General features: G+C 42.6%; 1 protein-coding gene across 1 annotated transcript in view; it reads right to left on the bottom strand.

Annotated features, from left to right (window-relative positions):
- Nucleotides 1-18975, bottom strand: part of METTL24 (methyltransferase like 24) — a 37173-nt gene that overhangs the window by 3460 nt on the left and 14738 nt on the right. Inside the window, exons 3-4 of the mRNA XM_033055422.2 lie at nucleotides 18369-18508; nucleotides 12575-12803 (exon numbers count right to left, since the gene is read on the bottom strand). Of these exons, the coding sequence (XP_032911313.1) occupies nucleotides 12575-12803; nucleotides 18369-18493 (354 nt within the window). The 5' untranslated portion in view covers nucleotides 18494-18508. The remainder of the gene's footprint in view (nucleotides 1-12574; nucleotides 12804-18368; nucleotides 18509-18975) is intronic.

Genomic DNA, 18975 nt, shown 5'->3' with positions numbered 1-18975 from the left:
GCATTGTGCCTCCTTCACACTGTAGGAGGCAGGGGGCCAGTGGAAAATGACCGAGGGATTGTGGAATTAAAGCCCATATTGTGGTATTTCCCCATGGGGAGCAGAAAGGAAGGTTGCACAGACAACCTTAGCTCTGGTATTTCCTAACTTGCCTCCCTAACAAAGAGCCTGTCAGTCTGTCCACCGCGGGTCAGTGAAACAGTTGAACACAGCACTCCCTTGGGTTCAAGGGGAGGCTGAATGTAAATGATGCAGCTTATGACATTTCAGCTGAGAGCTACACCACGGGTGAGCTCACTTGTTCTCCTTTACACATTTAAATTGGTTATTTATTTTGCAAATACCAGCTCATATCTCTACCTGTAATGCAGTTTTGCAAGCAGTTGGTTCCACGTGGGTGCAATTACCACAGGACCACACTGCTGCACTTAAGAAACCACAGATTTTTATCTCTGGGAGACTTATGTAACTATGAAAGCAGACAAATTATTCAAACCCTTTTTTTTTTTTTTTCTTGAGGGGAGGGAGTGGATGGATAGGGGAAGAAATGTTTCTAGGCTTGTTTTCCCATGATCTTACTTTATGGCATCAGTAGGATATCTTTTTCCCATGGTAATGTTTCCAGTCTTTCAGGTTTGTTTGTTTTTCTCTTGTGACACTAACTGCTGCTCTGGCTGCTCAGCAGGCACTCTGCATGCTCTGTGCTGTATTTGCAAACTGATCTGAAAAGTGGCTGCTAACCAGTGTTTCAGTAGGAGAAAATGAGTTACCACAATAACAGCTTGAACACATAATGAAATGACCAGGAAAGAAACACAAGGCTGGTGGAGATGTGCTGCATATACAAACCAGAGGCTCTTTGTTGCTCCTAGTGCCCTGCACTGCTCAGAAACCTGGAGGGAGGAAGGTACCTGTCTCAACCCACCAAAGCAAGGTCTTCTCCGCCCAGAGTCTCCATTGCATGCCATGGATAGTGTAAAATGAATGGCAGAACAGTTCTGTTTCGGCATATCTGAGCAAATTACAAGCATCCTGCTAGCACCAAATGCAAGTTTTGTGATGATTAGACAGCTCAGGATATATTTAGCCTCGGTGATAAGCAGTGTGCTACTGATAAGAAATGCACTACCACCTTCCAGTTGCCTTGATCCAAAGTGCCAGTGAAAGGATTAGTGGACGAATCTATAAATTCAGAGCTTTAATTCACCCGGGAGCACAGCTGGAGTCTACTGCTGTGAGTAAATCCTGGAGGGTAAAGATCTACAGTGCCTGAAGGTAAAGTATGGCAGTGAGTTTCAAGCACTCACAAAGGCTGGTTCATCTTATCTTCCACAAATCCTCTTATCCTCCATGAACTAACTAGGTTATCACAGAAAAGTAAAAAAATGTGGATTTTAGAATGTTTCTCAGTTTAGCTCCCTTGAAAAAGCACTGCAGCATGGTACCACTTGGAGAAAAAAAAATAAAAAGGGGGCCATGCTCATGCATAACCAAGCATATAAAACAGCTGAAAAAATTGTGTTTAACTTAATGAAGGTCACCACATACTGTATGAAGGCTCATTTCTTCTTTTTAGGGAAATGACTTGTTACAAGTGTGCATCATTTCCTACAGCAGAGAGATCTGAGCTCTGTTTGCCTTGATCGCTTTTGAAATACCAGGGTTAACAGGGATTTCAGGCTCTGTGCTGCCCTGTGGGCATCATTTAAAGCTCCCCATGGAGAAGAGTCAATTGAGAGTGAGTAGCTGGAGGAAGCAATTTAGCTGTATTACTTCCAGCATGAGCTCAGCATGTGGAAGTGGAAGCCAGGAAAGGCAAAACCAGCAAATGCAGGTCAGGTACAGAGGATGCCTCCAGTTCTGTGGGAGCAGGTCTGCAGTGTAAGCTTGGGAGGATGGAAAGGAGAGCTGGTTTTCCTCTTTGTAGGCTTTCCTACAGCTTTCAGGCACAAGGACAGAGCTCAGAATCACCCCAGCCTCCTGAATTGCATGGCTGCTCTCACAGTTTAAGAGAAAAACATTCTTCTGCTCTGGTTCCCTGTGATAACAGGTTACCATTTTAACATCAGCTACACAGCAAGAAAAAGTCTGCTGGCTCGTGCATCAGTTTTTCCCCTCCCTACCTAAGTGCAATTCTCTATACTCAGAAAACAAAACTCTAGAAAAAAGTTGTTCTAATTTACATTTTGATAGCAAAGTAACAACAGATTCTTGGATGTGTTTTGTTTAACTGCAACTTTCCTCCTATCCTTTTTCACATGCAGATTTTCAGCATGATATTTTCCTCTTTTTCTTTCTGCTCAAAATGCATCCACAGCCTGTCCTCACCAGCAGGAGATGGCGTGGATGTAAAATCCCTTTCATTTCCTTTTATTCTGAGTGAAGGCTGTAATTGATGGCAGCCAGGATGCTACATAGCCTAATAGCAAATTACACTCGCAGCAGCTTATGAGTGTCTCTTCCCATGCTCCCTGCCTCTCTCTGAGCCATCCACTGGGGAGATCAGGACTGCTGGGGGTCTGGCCAGAGCAAGAAATCAGGAGGAAAGTCAATCACCACTGATCAGTGATGTACAGTTCCAACCGGCAGCACTTCTCCTTCAAATTACTTCCCTTCCTTCCTGCTCACATTTACACCTCTCTGTGGTGGTCTGTACAGCCAGCTTCAAATTGGCTCTGGAACAAATGTGTCATTTGAGATTATTCATTCCCAGTGTGACTGATCGGGCACATCTTCAAGAATCTGCTTAAGGCATCAAAGTCACAAAGCTGATTTGTGCAGTTGGGTGCTTACAGGGTCTTTGGTCTTTTTTTACAGTAAAGGGCAACTGTCCAGTTGAAGTTACTCATACAATATACACATCCCCAAAACAGAAGACCTGCAGTGAGTGCAGGCAAGCTTCATTCCTCTGCTCTCACCACCAATTCTCCACAGCCTCACAAGTGACAGTCTATTCTCCCAGTTCTGGTGATGTATTTCCATGAACTCATTACACAGCAGGAGCAGGATATTAATACTATGTTTACCACTTAAATGAGAGAAAATGTTTCAAAATCATATTTTAGAAAAACTTATTTAACTTTCTCACAGCCAACGCTCAGTACAGCAACAGCTCCCCAGATGCAGTAACGGCCTCAGACAAATGCACCCATCCAGAAAGTCCACCCAGCACATGCAGGAGGCAACAATCTCAGCTGTGTGCTCAGGAGCACTATGAGCACTTTGCCCATGCTCTCCCATGGGGGACTAATAGCACTGAGGTTCCTAGGAAAGATACATCCTGGCACCCCAAGTGTCTCCTTCCCACAGTCTCAGAGCCCAGGTCTGGGGGCAACCAGTGCTTTAATTCCACAGCTCTTCGCTTGGTCTCTGATGCCAAGACATTTCCAATATACTCTCTCCATCTGGAAGCAATTTCTCTCTGAGGACTCATTACAGAGCAAAAGATACATAGACCCTCTCCACTCCAGGTAACTGGACCAGTTAAGCAAGGCCTCTTACTCCAGAGGACAGGCAGAGAAGAGGCGTTTTGGCTGGGAGAAGGCTCCTTTTAATGACACTTTACCAATGGACAACATAATCTTTGGACAAACAACCCCCAGATGATTTACAACAGCAGCATGGACTGAAATCCTTTCTCCCTGGCTGCACTTGATCAGGAGGTGCCAGGTATTCACCTGTAGCCTTCTGTCACCATAAACATCATTCTTTGTCATGGGACCAGCTCTTGGCATCTTTCCTATTTTATGCTGGGCACCGGGCACCAGAGACAACAGGTCATTTAATCATCTTCTGGTCATACAATAATACAGATACCCAAGCCTGAATTGATTTTCATACAGGTTTGAAGGGTTTAGCTAGCTCTACTCTATAATGATATTAAAGCCAGACACCTTGGCTAGCTTGCTACCCAGCAAGACCAAGGCTCCTGTACAATGACCCAAGGAATAGGTTCTACAAACCCTCTGCATAGAGCAGGCACACACTACACATGGACATGGTTGAGGGAGAAGACTTTCCCCTCACAAGAAAAACTGAGCATCAAAGATCTTTGTTTTCCATTGTTTGTCTCCATAGCAGGAAACAGGAACCTCACCACCAGCTGAAGACTCAAAGTGATGCTTCCTTAGAGGAAACGGTGAAAAGTCACCATGAGGACATAAGCCCTCAAACAGTGACCACCTCATCTGCTCTGAGTGGCAGCAGGTCACAAGTGTGCACCTCTGCTCAGAAACACTATGCCCCAGCTCCCATTTCCACCCTGTTACCTTTTCCAGTTCACATGGCTTTCCTGTTGTACACTAAAAGATGAAAACAACCTGGACCCCTCACCTCGTCTTTCAATCTAATATCTAGATTGCCCAAGTAGGAAAAATCCCACAAGGGGTCTGCAGAAACCCTGACTTTAAATTATTTGATAGCCTGATCAGCTGCAAAAGCTCTGTTTGCCAATGCCCATGCTGCAGACAGACATTTTAAACACTGCATGTGCTCCTCCAGCAGCCGAGCTCTGTGTGCAGCCCTGGCCGAGCGCTGCTTTGCACAACGTGCATTCATCCATCTAATCCTGCAGGAGATGTCCTGCTGCCCACTCCCCCACAAAGGGGGGAAACCCTTTCCTTTCTGTTCTTTTGATCTTCTCTGCCAGACGCTGCTGGATGCCTGTGGGAACGGATATTTACTCAAAAGAATAAATGGTATGCTAGACTCTCAAGCCTCTTCATTAGAGGGGAACAAACATTTGCAGTCTGTTTGTGCTGCCCCAGCACCAATTGTGGATGGTGGGACACAGCTCCATGCTTGCATAAAGCCATGTTATCCTGGTTTTGCTAAAAGTGAAAGACAGCAGCAACAGGACAAGCACATTGCAGCAGGAGAAGGGGGCTGTCAGTGCAGGAGGTTGCAAAAGAAGGCAAATGGTGAAGGAAAAACTGATTCCAAAGCCTTGAGGAACAAGGCCTGAAGGGTGTGCATGCAGTGCAAGGGACAGAGGGCTCAGGCTACCGTAAAACAGTCACTCTGAGTAAACAGCATTTTGGCTGCGAGATCTTCTATGGCTTACTACCACAGTACCCATAGGCATCTTCAAAATGTAAGTAATTGAAGAAAGGAATCAGAGTTCCATCTTCAAAAAATGTCCACCACACCTTAAAGAACATCTCTTGCAGGATGAGAATCAGCAGCCCTGGCATATCCAAGTAGTTAAATCTGATGGGGGACTTGGATCCCATCTGCACTTGCCAGAGCAATAAATTCCTTTGAGACTACACCCCTCCATGGGGATCTATTTGTTTCATTCCATTTCTGGTCCAAGGGTGCCAACCTGCCTTCCCTTCTGCTTCACTGTTTGTCCACCCTGCTATTTGCTTGCAATCATGACAGGAAGAAAGCTGCATGTACATTCCTGAAAACATGAATAAAAACAATCACAAAATGCTTGCACAACTCAGATTTCACCTGGGACAGGAATTGAGAGGGTCAGGAAGAGTTGCTAAGCCTTTGACCTCTGGATTTCAAATTTTTGAGAACGGAACCTTAAACTACTGTCAGATGGAAAGAGAGACTAGAAAGGATCCAGACACTAAGGTGAAGGTATTTAAACAAGATATGGCTGATTCCAATGATCAGAACTTGTAAACCATGACAGAAGGAGGGACAAATGCGAGCAGAAAAAAAAAAGCACATTTTTTTAGAAATCTCCTAGAGGCTGTGGATAGGGCATTTATCTGAAGTGCTTGTTAATGTTAACACCACTGGGAAGTTGTGAGGAGGGGTAGTGGAGAAAAACCAGGATGCTCATAGAAAGGGGTTGAACCCATGCCATGTCATGGACCACCACCCTGAGCAGATATTCAGTACCTGGGCCAGATCAAAACTGCAAGATTCACATTACTGTGTTTAAGCCAGAGTTAGTGGCTTAAGGAGGAGCTGGGGAGTGTGCATGCAGGTCTGAGCACGGTGGCTATCCTGCATCTGGTACCACCTTGAGGAGCGGGGCAGGCTCTCCAGGCCCTTGCTGAGCTCCAGGTTTGGCAGGATGAGGGAACCAGGGCTGACTGGTTTCTTACAGCAGCAGCACAGCAATGCTGACTCCATGGTGCCTGCAGCAAGTGCCGTGCTCCTCTGAACACAACTCTTAGACACTGAAATAGTCAAATAGGAAGGTGGAATTGAACACAGCTTGCACAGCCCTCTAGCAAAGCTGGGGAAATGCAGATTTTTATTACCTGATTTTTTTTCTGAAGGGTCTCAACAACCACAAGAAAGGCAATAACAAAAAAAAAAGGAAAATAAAACCCTAAAAAGAATTGTCCTTCCCTTCTAACTTTTAGCAAACAGTAATATGCTTTGAAAATGCCTTTATTTCCTTTTCTGAAAGATGACCTGAATGAGTTCTGCTTCAGCAGCACAACACTTCAACACTTTCATTGCAATTCAGGCGTTGCACCGGGCCTTTTCCTAGGGGAAGAAAAGGCTATGGATTGCACCATAATCAGCCAATGGTATCATTAAAAAGATCTTTCCTCCATGCCTGACAATTGCATACTAAGCAGCACCTTCGGGTTGCTCTCTAGAAATACCAGTGCTCTTAACAATGTCTTGAGAAGTGCTCCTGATGGAGAGAATTTAAATGAGGCAAAAGGAGATATAAGGACCAAGAAAAAGCCCTGTAAAGAAAAGTGCATGAGACACTTTGTGCACACAGCACTGAGAGCAAGAGGTGGTGAGCAGTAAATCACTATCCAAAGATCTTTGCTCCCAGAAGCATGAGGTTGTCAAGCCTATTTTTAGTTGCAGCCAAACTTTTCAATCTACAGTAATTTCACAACTATAAGCTGCACCCTTTTGACTAAAATTTGGATCGAAACCTGGAAGTGCGCCTTATAGTCCGGTGCACCTTACAGTAGTGAAATTACTGTACTTACAAATAAAATACCTTAGACAGCAGCAGCCCCAGATGACTAAGCAAACACAGAACTATCACCACCTTGATTTCATTATCCCTAAAATGAAAAAATACATACATGCAGGAAAGAAACACTGTGCGCCATGAGCTTGTAGATTACTCAGGGGCAACTCTTACAAGGCTACAGAAGGCAGCATTTCCAACTGCAGCTGAAAACATCTGCACCAGCTTTACTACCTCTTTTCAGCAAGTGGAGTAAGATTTGCCAGCTCTGTGAGAGACTCCCAAACAAAAGTTCCCACGTGGCACCAGTTAGTGCTCAAACTACAGCAATATCTTGAACGGGACAAACTGCACCACAACAATTTAGCTTGAGTCCATAAGGACCTCAACAGCTATCTCAAATGTAGAAATTTAAGTTAATGGAGGTGAGGTTCATGCTCCTCCATCCTGTGGCAGGTCATTAATTTAGACCACAAGCTCTAAATGCTGTGGTATTGCATCTGCCTCATGCATAGAGTGCAGTACTAAAACAGGACTTGGCTGTGCAGAGTTACTCCTTCCGCAAATAAGTCAAGAGCAGCCATTCATACTTTGAAAAAAATCAGTGTTCTGGGACAGAACTCTTTCTACTGTGCCATTCAGAAACTGACATAACAAAGAGACTGTCTGATGAGTCACAAAAAAGCAAATAAGATGATAAGCAGTAACAGTGCAGACATTTCCAGGGAAGGACATTTCCAGGAAGAAGGCAGTCACAGCCTGAGCCTTAGCAGACACACCATTGGGACTTCTGAATAGTACTGATTGCTGATGCTCCAGCTGCAGGAGGGGCAGCACAACACAAATAAGATGTTACAGGAAATACAGGATCTCTCATGTTGGAGAAATCTTAGAAAGGGCAGTATGATAACCCTACAAAAGCAAAGGCTGTTCTTCACTGCTATATGTGGATGGTAAATAACAGCTGCATAAAAAGGAGCACTTGAGCTTAAAGACCACTGATTGCACAAGAAAAATTGGATGTGAAAATAATGAGGGTAAAAATCAGATGAAGGGTGGGTTTTTTTTCCTTCTAGAATTGAGATTTTGGAAAAGCCCCAAATAAGCATAAAAAGCAAAGAAAAAATCAAGCCCTTTCAAGAATTCAGAATTCCAAAGGTTTGCTTTAGGATTTGTGATGCAACAATGCAAAAGACCTGGTCTCATTTGTTCTTTCTGACACTAAGCCATACATAGTAGAGCAGATCTGAACTTGTGCCCCACACTCCAGCAAGGTGATGGGGGCTGTTCCCCTGCTGCAGCAGCACAAGAGACAAGGACTCATGTCCCTGCAAGAGCTCCTGGGCTTCTGAGCCCCTGGCTTCTCAACTTGAGCTCAGGATTCCACATCAGGACCAGCCTGCAGTGCTCATCAGCTGGTACTGAGGTCATGCAGTGAGTAAGATGAGCTGAGTGTGCAAACACTGGTGGCACCCGCACACCAAATCAGGGCACAGCAGCCCTTCAGTGAACACAACTCACTCTAAGCAACCCTCAGGCTCCCTGGGCAACACCTAAGTCCAGCCTTGCAAGGGATAACCACAGTTACATGATTTTGTCTAGGCAGGGTCAAGAATTCAAAAGCCTGTTCTGGCCCCTACAGTCCTAAGGCATGCATAGTAAAGAGTAATTTCACAGATTTCATTGCTACAAACTTGAACATGGACATTTCCCAACCTGAAGAGTTTATTTTTTGTTTTGTTAATAAAATCACCATGCACAACTAAGCTGTTACAGATTTTCTCAGGACTTTTATTTTATATCTATTTGTGTACTAGCAACAGAGCTGATGTTAAGCAAAAATAGTTAATCTTTTCCTTAATACTTGTCCTTTCACATCAGCCCTCACAAAACTGAAATTGCAGCATGAAATAAATTCTATAGTATCCATTTGAGGAGCAGAGCAAGTGATAAATTACTTGCCTAGGAGGAGATATTAATCAAAATGACTTCAGAGTATAGTGTTTTGAAGTTGTGTTGAGTATTAAACAACAGGTGAAGGAAAGGAGGTTTTTCCTTTTGAAAGCCTAAATTGAAGCCTATTCAATAAAATGAAGCAAAACTACCCAAGTTGTTACAGAAAAAAATCTTCATGAAGAGGGAATGTATATCAAAGCCTTTAAATCAAAATCAAGATGTAAAGATTGATTTGCATTTATTTTCATAACAAACAATGTTTGGTCTCTTACACAATTTGTTTGAGATAACTTGAATGGCAGGAATTTAATGCATCTCTGCTGTCCCCTGAAAGTTACAGCTATGAGCAGTTCCTGATTAAATTAAGGTTTTACTTCACATTCTCACATTCTCCTTTCCAGATTAATTTGTTTTACAAGAAACAATTTCATCCGCTGGTGAGCCATACTGCCAAGGAATGCAAACTCATAGCACTTACTGAGGGCATGACAAGAGACTTGTCCTGCAGAGCTCCAGAGGGAAGAAAACTACTACTGAAATAAGAATTTGCATGTGTGACCACACATGCCCATTTGGGACAGAATGAACTCTTGCTTTTTTCTGCTGCTCAGGGCCTTTCTGTCAAAGGTTTTTAATTGTGCTTCACAGCACAATCTTTGGAATACAGAATACACTTAGTAGCTTTGACTAGGTTTGAATTTCTGGTTAAGGGCATGGAAGTAGGACAAAGAGCCAACAGGAAGGAATGGAAATCAGGGATGTTCAGACTGGATATAATGATAAATATTTTTGTGACGAGAATGGTCCAGCAGGACAACAGTTGATCCAGAGAAGCTGGGCAGTTTCTGTTCTGAAGAAAACTCAGTGTTTTTCAAGACCAGAGTGGAAAAAGCCTGAACAACCTGATCTGACTTAACAGCTGGCCTTGCTTTGAGCAGAGGACTGAACCACAAGCTGTTCAAGTTCCCTTCTGAATTGAATTATCCAACAACTCCCTAGGAAGGAAGTTCTCCATGCATCTACCACTGATCCATGGGAAACACCAGCACTGTAGCATCCTCACCCTGTAGGTGGCTACAGAATAGGAAAGTGAAAGCTTTGATAAAGTTAAACTCCACTGCCATAAGAACCATGCCCTCGGTGGCTTTCTCCTTTTTTTTCCCCACTGCTCACAGAGGTTGCACTACACAGTGTGCATGTTCAGCAAAAAAGTTGAGGTGGGGGGAGGAGAAGGGAAGATGAGCAAGATCAATTTTTACATCTTTATGCTTTATGTGGCTGATGAAATATTGCTCTTCTCAGAAGATACACCAGTAAGTTTTCAGTTTAGATCTATACATCAGGAAACAAGGCTCCCATTACATCCTTAGGAGATTATTCTGGGGCTTAAGAGATTTCACACTCTAAGAGTTCCCAAAAATACTCTGACTACATGTTTCCTTTGTGAACCACATCCTAATATAGTACTAGATAAATCCTCTGCCTCCAGGCTATTTACAGTCCTCAGAGAACTGAGGACTGTTTTGCTACATAGCCAGGTAGAAAGATCAAGTTCTTCTAAAATTTTCTCACATGCACTCTGACTCCAGAAAAGTGTTTGTGTTTCTTGCCAAAATATCAGGATGGGTTTCCCTGGTGTGGGTGAGGTCCCACTATTGCCCACAGAATAGCAGGTGTGCTCTCATCTGAGTCAGGGTGAAAATGAGCCCATCCAAGTTCTTTGATTCTCCTGCACACAAAACACCCAAACTGCAAGTTTTCTTTTCAAGACTACAACAGCAAGAACTCCAGATCTTGTCTGTGCAGTCTTCATCAGCCTGATTTTCTAACATCAGTGGAAATAGTTTCAGTCATTTGTAGGGTCTTGGATGAAGTCCCAAATCTTAAAGAATAAAAGCATGGATAAAATGAGGCATTAACTTCAAATGCAGCTGCCTGGAATTCCTGCCTTGAAGTGGGAATGGAGCAACAGTGAGGGTAGGCGGAAGGGTTTTTTAAATTAAAAATAGGACGAAGAGCATGTTTTAATTTTCTAATTGAAAAAAAGTGCTTTGGAAAATATTCTGTGAAACTGTTTTGAATTAACTTATTTATTCAGTCGAGGGAACATTCCACTCACATCCACCAGAAGAATGGTATCTCTACACAATATACAACTTATATATACAACTTCTCAGGCTGCCTTCCTTCTAACTGAAAGAAAACCAAAACAGAAAAATGCAAGGACAGTCAACTCATCAGGTATTTCACAAGCATAAAGCACCAGAAAGTCTCAGCGTGTGTAACACCTTTATCCCCGCTGGGAGAAAGTCAGCTCCTGACTTCATTAAGCCATAGCTTTGCACAGAGGAGCTCCTCAAACACTACCAGAGCAAGAAGCTTTATATGCTGTTCATAATGCACCAAAACACTTAACCAAATCCCATGTCATACATACACAGCTAGAGGAAAGCCTGGTTGCATGTGTTATGTGTGCATTATGTTCCTTGGCTGCCATCCAGCCCACAGTTTTCAGAAAGTTACACACTCAGAATTCACCCCTACATCCTTCTCATTCACAGAAGGTGTTACAACCACTCTGTTCTACCACAATAACCTGACACTGACCTCAGCAGGTCTGGTATATCACAAGACTTGTACACTTTTTCTGGATTGGGTCAATAATTTTTTGCTGTGTGACTAATTCTTCTAAAATCAAAACAATGCAAGGTTCACATCAAAGAAAAGCCATCTCTCTGTCTCCCCAGATGTTTCACTAATGCACTGCCTAGTACAGTTACAGTACGACTAAAAAGAAGGAAAAGCCTCCTTTGTTCTGCTCTTATCTTCAAAATGTTCCAATCAGTAGAGCTGAACCAAAGGAAAACATTTTTTAAAAGTAAAAAGTGAACTGAAAGGATATCTTGCATTTTTAAATAACAAACAAGCATTGCACTGCTTGCTTTGTAAATCTTACAGAACTCCTCCTTAGGCCAGGCTGCCTATTTCTCAAAAAACAAAGACAAGCAGAACTAACTGCAGGCAGTGAAGTATATTAGCATTTGAATTCATATTTGTATATCCCCTGAAGGAACAACTCCCTTAAAAGCAACCTAAGAACTTCCTGAAATGTGTTATGGCAACATTTATTTGAGATTTGAAGATTCCTGATGTCTTTATAGTTCCTTAAAAACAAACTGGGAAATGCTAAAAAAACACCCCACAGATTGCTGCCAATTTCAAAACAGGATGTTTTTGTTTTTGAGGACTGTAATTAGGAACAGTGACCTTGAAAATGTAAACAAACCATCCATTACCTCTTCTCTTCTAATTACTGTTGCAAATATTGTTTTCTCTTTATAAACTTGTGTGTGTGAGTAGTTTAATTTTCATACTCAGGCAAAGACCAGAATGTCCACAGGACTAAATGTGCTAGCACCCAATATCAACAGATAGTTCAAGGGAAAAGGAAGTGAGAAGGAGAAAGAAAGTATTTGGTATATGGCTAGGGATTTAAAATCACTGTGGCTGTTTTCAGCACACAGAGAAAGCAAGACAGAAAATGTACCCCTACAAGAAATGCATTACAAGTACTGCTGAACAAAACCCCATTACCAGGAGAAGACCTTGGAAAGTGCATGGTCCCCTCAGGCAGCAAGAAGGGAGATCTGGAGCTTTCCCAGCACCAAACCCTGCAGTCAGAAACCTTACACCCAAGTCCTTCCTTACCTTCTGATGTCCAAATTCATTCAATACTGTGCCCAGCTTCTTTGTGTTGCTGTGAAGTTTATGAGCTGCAATGGCTGGGTTGGGATCCCTCCAGTCAATGGAGAGGCGATGGTGCCAGAGGTGCCTGCCCTCCTGGATGTGTGCTGACTTGATGCTGGGGTCAAAGCGGTGCACCTCACATCCACTGTTGGCCATACTGAGCTCAAACTGGTTGTCATCACTGCCTAGCCTATGTAAAAAAAGGTGGTGGGGAAAGATTAACTATTAATGCAGCAAAAAGAGCTACTAGTGAGTAGGATGTTCTATGGATGAACCTACTTAACTTGAAGAAAATTCAAGCCCAATGCAATATTAGAACTAGCTCCTCCTTTCTAGGCAAGAACTAAACCACTTTCAGCCAGGCTGGTAACTTTCCCAAAGAGCTTTTTCTTAACTCAGAAGTTGAAAAAATTTGTACGAAAGTAAATTAAACATTGAAATCTTTGTACTGCCATTATTCATATTAATATTTTATGTTTATATATACTTCTCTGTTTTCAATTTGCTTTTTTTTTTGACAAGTTTGCAATACTTTCCTTAGTCTCTGCTGCAGAAACTTCCAATAACCAAGCCATAAGCGGAAGAGAAAACACATTTTAAATTTATGCAATACTACTTTGTAAAAATCTGGCACATTTCACACCACATCTGTCACCTGTTACAAACATGACCCACAGTGACCACCAGTATGGGTAAGACACAAGAACAAAATGCCTCTCCTTCTCTGTGAACAGGAAGACACAGATTTAAAAAAAGCATATTTAAAAATAAGCACTTTACAACAGTAGTAGAATTGTTACATAAACTAGAGAGAAAGATTGTTGCTAATTTGGTGAAGACCCCAAAGAAGAAGAAATTAATAGCCCCATTGTAAAGCAGTATTGTCTCAGTCCCTGCCTCTGTAAGATGTGTTTTAAAAGGCTGTGCCCTATTACCACCTCCTACAGCCCAGTGGTTCACATTGGGCACTAAAACCAAAAAAATGTGGTATTTACCATTGCAATCACACAGGCCTTTCCTACTCCATAAAACAGGATGTTCTTTTCATTCCTACTCCTCCAAGCTCGTTCCAAATGTGATTCAAATCATGCACTTAACATAAAACTTAAACAAAATTAAGCTGTTTGGTATACACACATGTAGCACTGAGAAAACAATTAAGCTTTTTTTTTTTAAATCAGTTTTACTGTAAACTGCATGACTGTGTTGTACTAACAGCACAGCTTTTATCTGTTGTGCACAGACCATGACAGGGCAGTACTCTTAGATGTACTAACAGAGCACCTGCTACAGTACACCACTACACCACAGTTATCCCAAGCAATGGTTAAGTCTAAAATAATTTGGTTATTTCCATCAATATGTGAAATGAGACACATTTTAAATCACGTCACACACTATGGTACAACATTAGGCCAGCACTAAATGCTCCACATAGATGACACACAGCTAAGATAAAATTAATTCAACTCATGAAACAATGTGTGGAAGAATATTTGTTTTGGAAGTTACCAATTAAGTATGACACTTGCTGTAATACTGGCTAAGCACACTGTAACAATACCCTAGGAAGTTGTCTTCTCCTCAAACATCTTCCCTTTCCCTGGGAAAACAGGAGGAGAGAGAGTGTGCAAAAATAGCCTAGTGTGCTTTTGAGAACAACCTTAATTCACAGGATTCCAACCCATACCGCTGTGTGGGAGGAAAAGAGAGGAGTTTTCTTTTAATACATCCAACACATATTAGGAAAAATGTTCAGAAGTTAACCGAGTGAATTGACATGTTTGTTTGCATATGGCTTTCTACAGAAGGGACAGCGATGGACAAAGATCAGTGTAATCCCTTAGGAATGAGAGGCTGGCTAAAAATTAACAGCATGGGAATTGTTGGGGACAATTCCAGCATTAGTGGTGAGCCCACCAGTGACCGATGGCCACATCTGTCTGTGACACACTCCCTAACCACACCAGCTGGTACAATCCAGAGGGCCAGATGCTTCTGGCCAGACAAACCTCAGGCTGCCTCCAAACAGATTGCTGCTCATGTGAACTGCAAAGGGAGCTTCACAGTGGTGGAAAATGGGAAAAAACATATAGATGAGGGTAAAGATGGGCATGATGTGTCTTCCAGTAGTCTAGTTAACAGCTCAAATTTATGCCTGAAGAGACACCCAGCCAACAACAAATATACAGGAGAGAAAATAAGGTCTTCTCCAAAGGAACTGGTTCAAAAAATGCCTGGCCCACATGTGATCAGGCAAAGGGATAATGCAGCACAAAAAGACAAAAAAAATAGGTCTCCTAAGAAATATTTAGTTAATTAAAGAAAGATGAGTTACTTTAAAAGGGATCATGATTTTTAAAGGAAGGTCATAGAAGAGTAGCGAGGCCTTTCCTCACCATCAGGACAGAGCAGCTGCTGCCTCAATCAAGAGCAAAACAGAACATGCTGAAGAAGCTGACTGTTCTTCCGATGGGGGAGAAGGGAGCTTGGTGACAGAGTGCCCTGCAATGGGGGAGGGGAAGGGAAGGGAAGGGAAGGGAAGGGAAGGGAAGGGAAGGGAAGGGAAGGGAAGGGAAGGGAAGGGAAGGGAAGGGAAGGGAAGGGAAGGGAAGGGAAGGGAAGGGAAGGGAAGGGAAGGGAAGGGAAGGGAAGGGAAGGGAAGGGAAGGGAAGGGAAGGGAAGGGAAGGGCTCACTGGCACGACTCCCTGCAGGCAGCAGGGCAGCGACGCTGACCTGGGACACAGCACAGCACAGCGGGGAGCAGTGTCCCTTGGCTGTCCCCTGCTCCCAGGGTTCACACGGGTGCACAGAGCCTTGTGCTCAGAATAGACACTGGGCTTTGGCTGGATGAAGCATCACATCCTGCACCACCCAGGAGCACAGGGAGCTCCAAGTGGCACAAAAGCTGCTTTGTCTGCTCCAGCACAGCTCCAGTGGCCACCTGTAGCTGACCCAGCCTGAAAACTGCAGGTACTCCAGCTCCCACAGTGACCACAGGGCAGAATTATAAACACATGCAAGTTAAGGTCCAGCTTTCCCTTTCTCTGTTGCCCCTCCTCCCTCTCTTTCAAAGGAAGACAACTGAGCTCAGCAGCTCAGGAAAAAATGAAGGACCCCCTGCCTGAATCCCAAAGCTCCTACATTCATTTTAGGATGCACCTGAAATGGCATTTATATACTGTGTTGCAGCAAGACTCTTTAAACCTCTGCTGGTAAGTTTCTGAAATCCTATTCATTTATGTTATCCCAGCTTGAGTGCCTGCCTGTGGTGTTTGTAACTGACTTAGTTTAATCTAAGCAGATTTAGCACTAATAACTAGAGCTCACTAATGCATATTGCAATTATGTATCACACTGGGAAATCCCGTCCTCCAAGCAAAAACATTGCTTCCTCCCAGTAGTGGAAGCAACTAATACTAATCTAAAAAGATCCCCAGATGTTCCAGATGCTGCTCGCTCCCATTCACAAGTAACTTCTTCTATAGCACTCAAGGAGGCAAAGCCTAAGCAGCATGTTTTATTCCAGTTTTAATGATAGATGGATTTAATTCAGGATTCCCAGTAACACTCCCACTGAACTTTCACATTTGTCCTCCATCCATCCCCTCTGCAGAGAATGCTCTTCTTTGGAAGCAGCTGCTCCCCATTTGCTCTTTATGAAGCATATGAGATAACGAAAATATTTAAAGGGTATTTTTGCCTCAGAACAAAATTACTTTTCTGTCTGTCATAAACTAAAGGAAATAAGTGTGAAGGGAAGAATTATGCAGTAACGAGCTCCAAAGGTTGCAGAAGTAAACTAGTGGATTTAAGACTGCTTTTCCATAACTTCAAGTATTTCCCTTTTATTTTTTAGCTGTTTCATGTGGTACATCCTGGTTGGTTACTTACTGCTTGTGTGTATCTGATGATTGATGGGAGAGCTGACATAAATTTCAATCTCAGCTAAGCCCTAGTGTTCCATCGCTGCAGAAAATCTGGCACTCATGCTCCCTGGACCATACACAGAACAGCACCACATATACAGCACTATACACACACTAGCTCAGTTTTGTTCAAAACCATCAGCAAAATACCTCAGTGCTGCTCAGCTTCATGCCTAATTTACACTTCCTAGCACAGATTAAATCAACTCTGCATTGTGCCTACTTGACAATTCAACAAAAATACATTCTCAACCCACAGTTGATCCTTAACAACAGGGAAAAGACATCAACACAGGAGCTCAGGTCTAATATTAATGATCATGCAGTTTGAAAGGCAAGGTCTAAGTTAATTCCATTGAATTTTGAGTACTTTGCCAAGACATCTAAAATCAGCAGCCACCTTGTCCCAGACTTCCACTACAATCAAAGGAAAGCTATACCTACCTCCAGAATGCTATTTAGCTTAGCTGATTTTGCCACCTGAATGTGCTTGCCTCTCCCTACGGACTACTAGAAGGGCCCTCAGGCAATAGCTCAGTACTACAGTCAGACAGTAAAGTCTGGAACTGAGCATGGGGTAACACAGTGTCTCTCCTAACTCTTAAAGGAATATGAAAAGCTGAGAAGAAAAAAAATCATGTAAGCCTCTATATTGCATTAATGCCAGGTAAGTATAATTTGAAATATATTGCAAAGAACACTTAGAAAATAAGAAGCAGCAGTAGCCAAGAGAAATCTTCTCTCTGTATATGTGATTTGCCTCTAAGGGACATGTTCTTGTTCTGCCATAGAGCAGGGTTGCTGAACTAAACCTGAAAGCACTTCCCTTTTAGAGGACCTGGGTCTTTAGAGCTCAAATAAACTCAATCAAAATATAAATCCACACAAATTTACCAAAACCACTCCCTTTGTCTGGAGGGCACTCTGCCTCCCTGCCACACTCACTGCAGGTGTTATGTGCCATGTACTAATGGCTGAGAAATGCCACCCCAGCACAGTTCCTTGCTGCCCATCCTTTGTAAACCCACAGCAGCAAAATCACAGGAATAAACTGCACTGGTTCAAGAGAGATGAAGCCTTTCAATACACCTCTAACATAAAGCTGCCTCCCAGGACAGCAAGTAGAGTTTTACAAGGCAGCTCTACGCGGTGATCTGTGTGAAATAAGCTCCAGATTCCTGTGACTGCTCTCCTAATGCACCTATGTGCTGATGGTCTGATGCACTCTGAGGACTGACCTCCCTCATCCTCCTGGGAAACAGAATGTTTTGTCAGCAGGGAAACAGGTTGCATGTGTGGTTTTGCTACCTGTGAAAGTACTGTTCTGTGAAGAATGAAAACTTCACTCTCAAGTGCTATAAACATCGTAAACAATGCAAACATTTCAAAGCAAAGCCACAGCTGCCTTTATCACTATCACTTGGCGCGTGTCACCCCTGAAGTGTTGACCCAGAGGTAGTTAATGAAGTTTTGTAGGTAATGCTGAAATCCTTGTCAGTTATGCAAGTCATCCCTGCTCAAGGAAGATGCTGTAGGCTTCTCAGCTTATCTTCTTGATTTCCATCCTCCTGTACACAAACTACCACTCAAAACTCACCATCAAGCAATTTGTTTTCATACCAATATTAGCAAGGCAAATAAAGACCCTCATGGAGAAAGGTTTTTCCCTAAAAATAAAGTTTACAGGAGCACATCAACACATGATAAACACACCTGAACAATGTTTATATTTTAGAAGATAACCTTACTGCAGCCTGTGCTGATTTATAAAGGCTTTTTGAAGCTACTCGCCATGAAACAATTATCTTTTGAAAAGAGCACTTACCCAAGTGAATAGAGTCGGCACTGCTTGCTTCTGATTCGATGGATGAGGCTAAACCTCTCATCAAGACAGATTGACCAGGGCTTTTTTGTGGTTTCGGTGTACCCTTTCAAGCTGTTCAGGTTCATGTGTTCACAAGAAATCTGTTGGAATCAAAGGGTATTTCGTCTTAAGACAGGACTTTTAATTTGTTTTTAATTTGCCTTCTGGGGGAGAAGTGGAAAAAAGAAAAATGTTCATTGGTTTCATTTAAGTCTTATTGTCAATCTGATACATGGCTACAAAAATTTGATGATTTTTTTTCCTTGTTTGTCTGTTCCGCTTGGTGAAATGTAAGGCTTACATAATTCCCCAGAGAGCAATGCAGTTTGAAAAGCAAATAATTAAGCATTAGTACTATACCCAAATTCACTTTTTTCCATGAGGAAAAGATGTTTCAGCATTCATTTTTATTTTTCTTTTCAAAACTTGGAGTGGATTTTGTATCCTGAATAATGTTAAAATCGAGACTGTAATTACAAAGTTGCAGTGCAATATGTACCTTACTAGGAGTATCCTGGATCTCAGCTCCAGAAGGGATTTAATCATTACCCCAACACATCCCTCTCCA

The sequence above is a fragment of the Catharus ustulatus genome, chromosome 3, assembly GCF_009819885.2.
Source record: "Catharus ustulatus isolate bCatUst1 chromosome 3, bCatUst1.pri.v2, whole genome shotgun sequence".
Taxonomy (NCBI): Eukaryota; Metazoa; Chordata; class Aves; order Passeriformes; family Turdidae; genus Catharus; species Catharus ustulatus.
The sequence above is the reverse complement of the archived record's forward strand: the minus strand, read 5'-3'. Positions and strand labels throughout refer to the sequence as shown.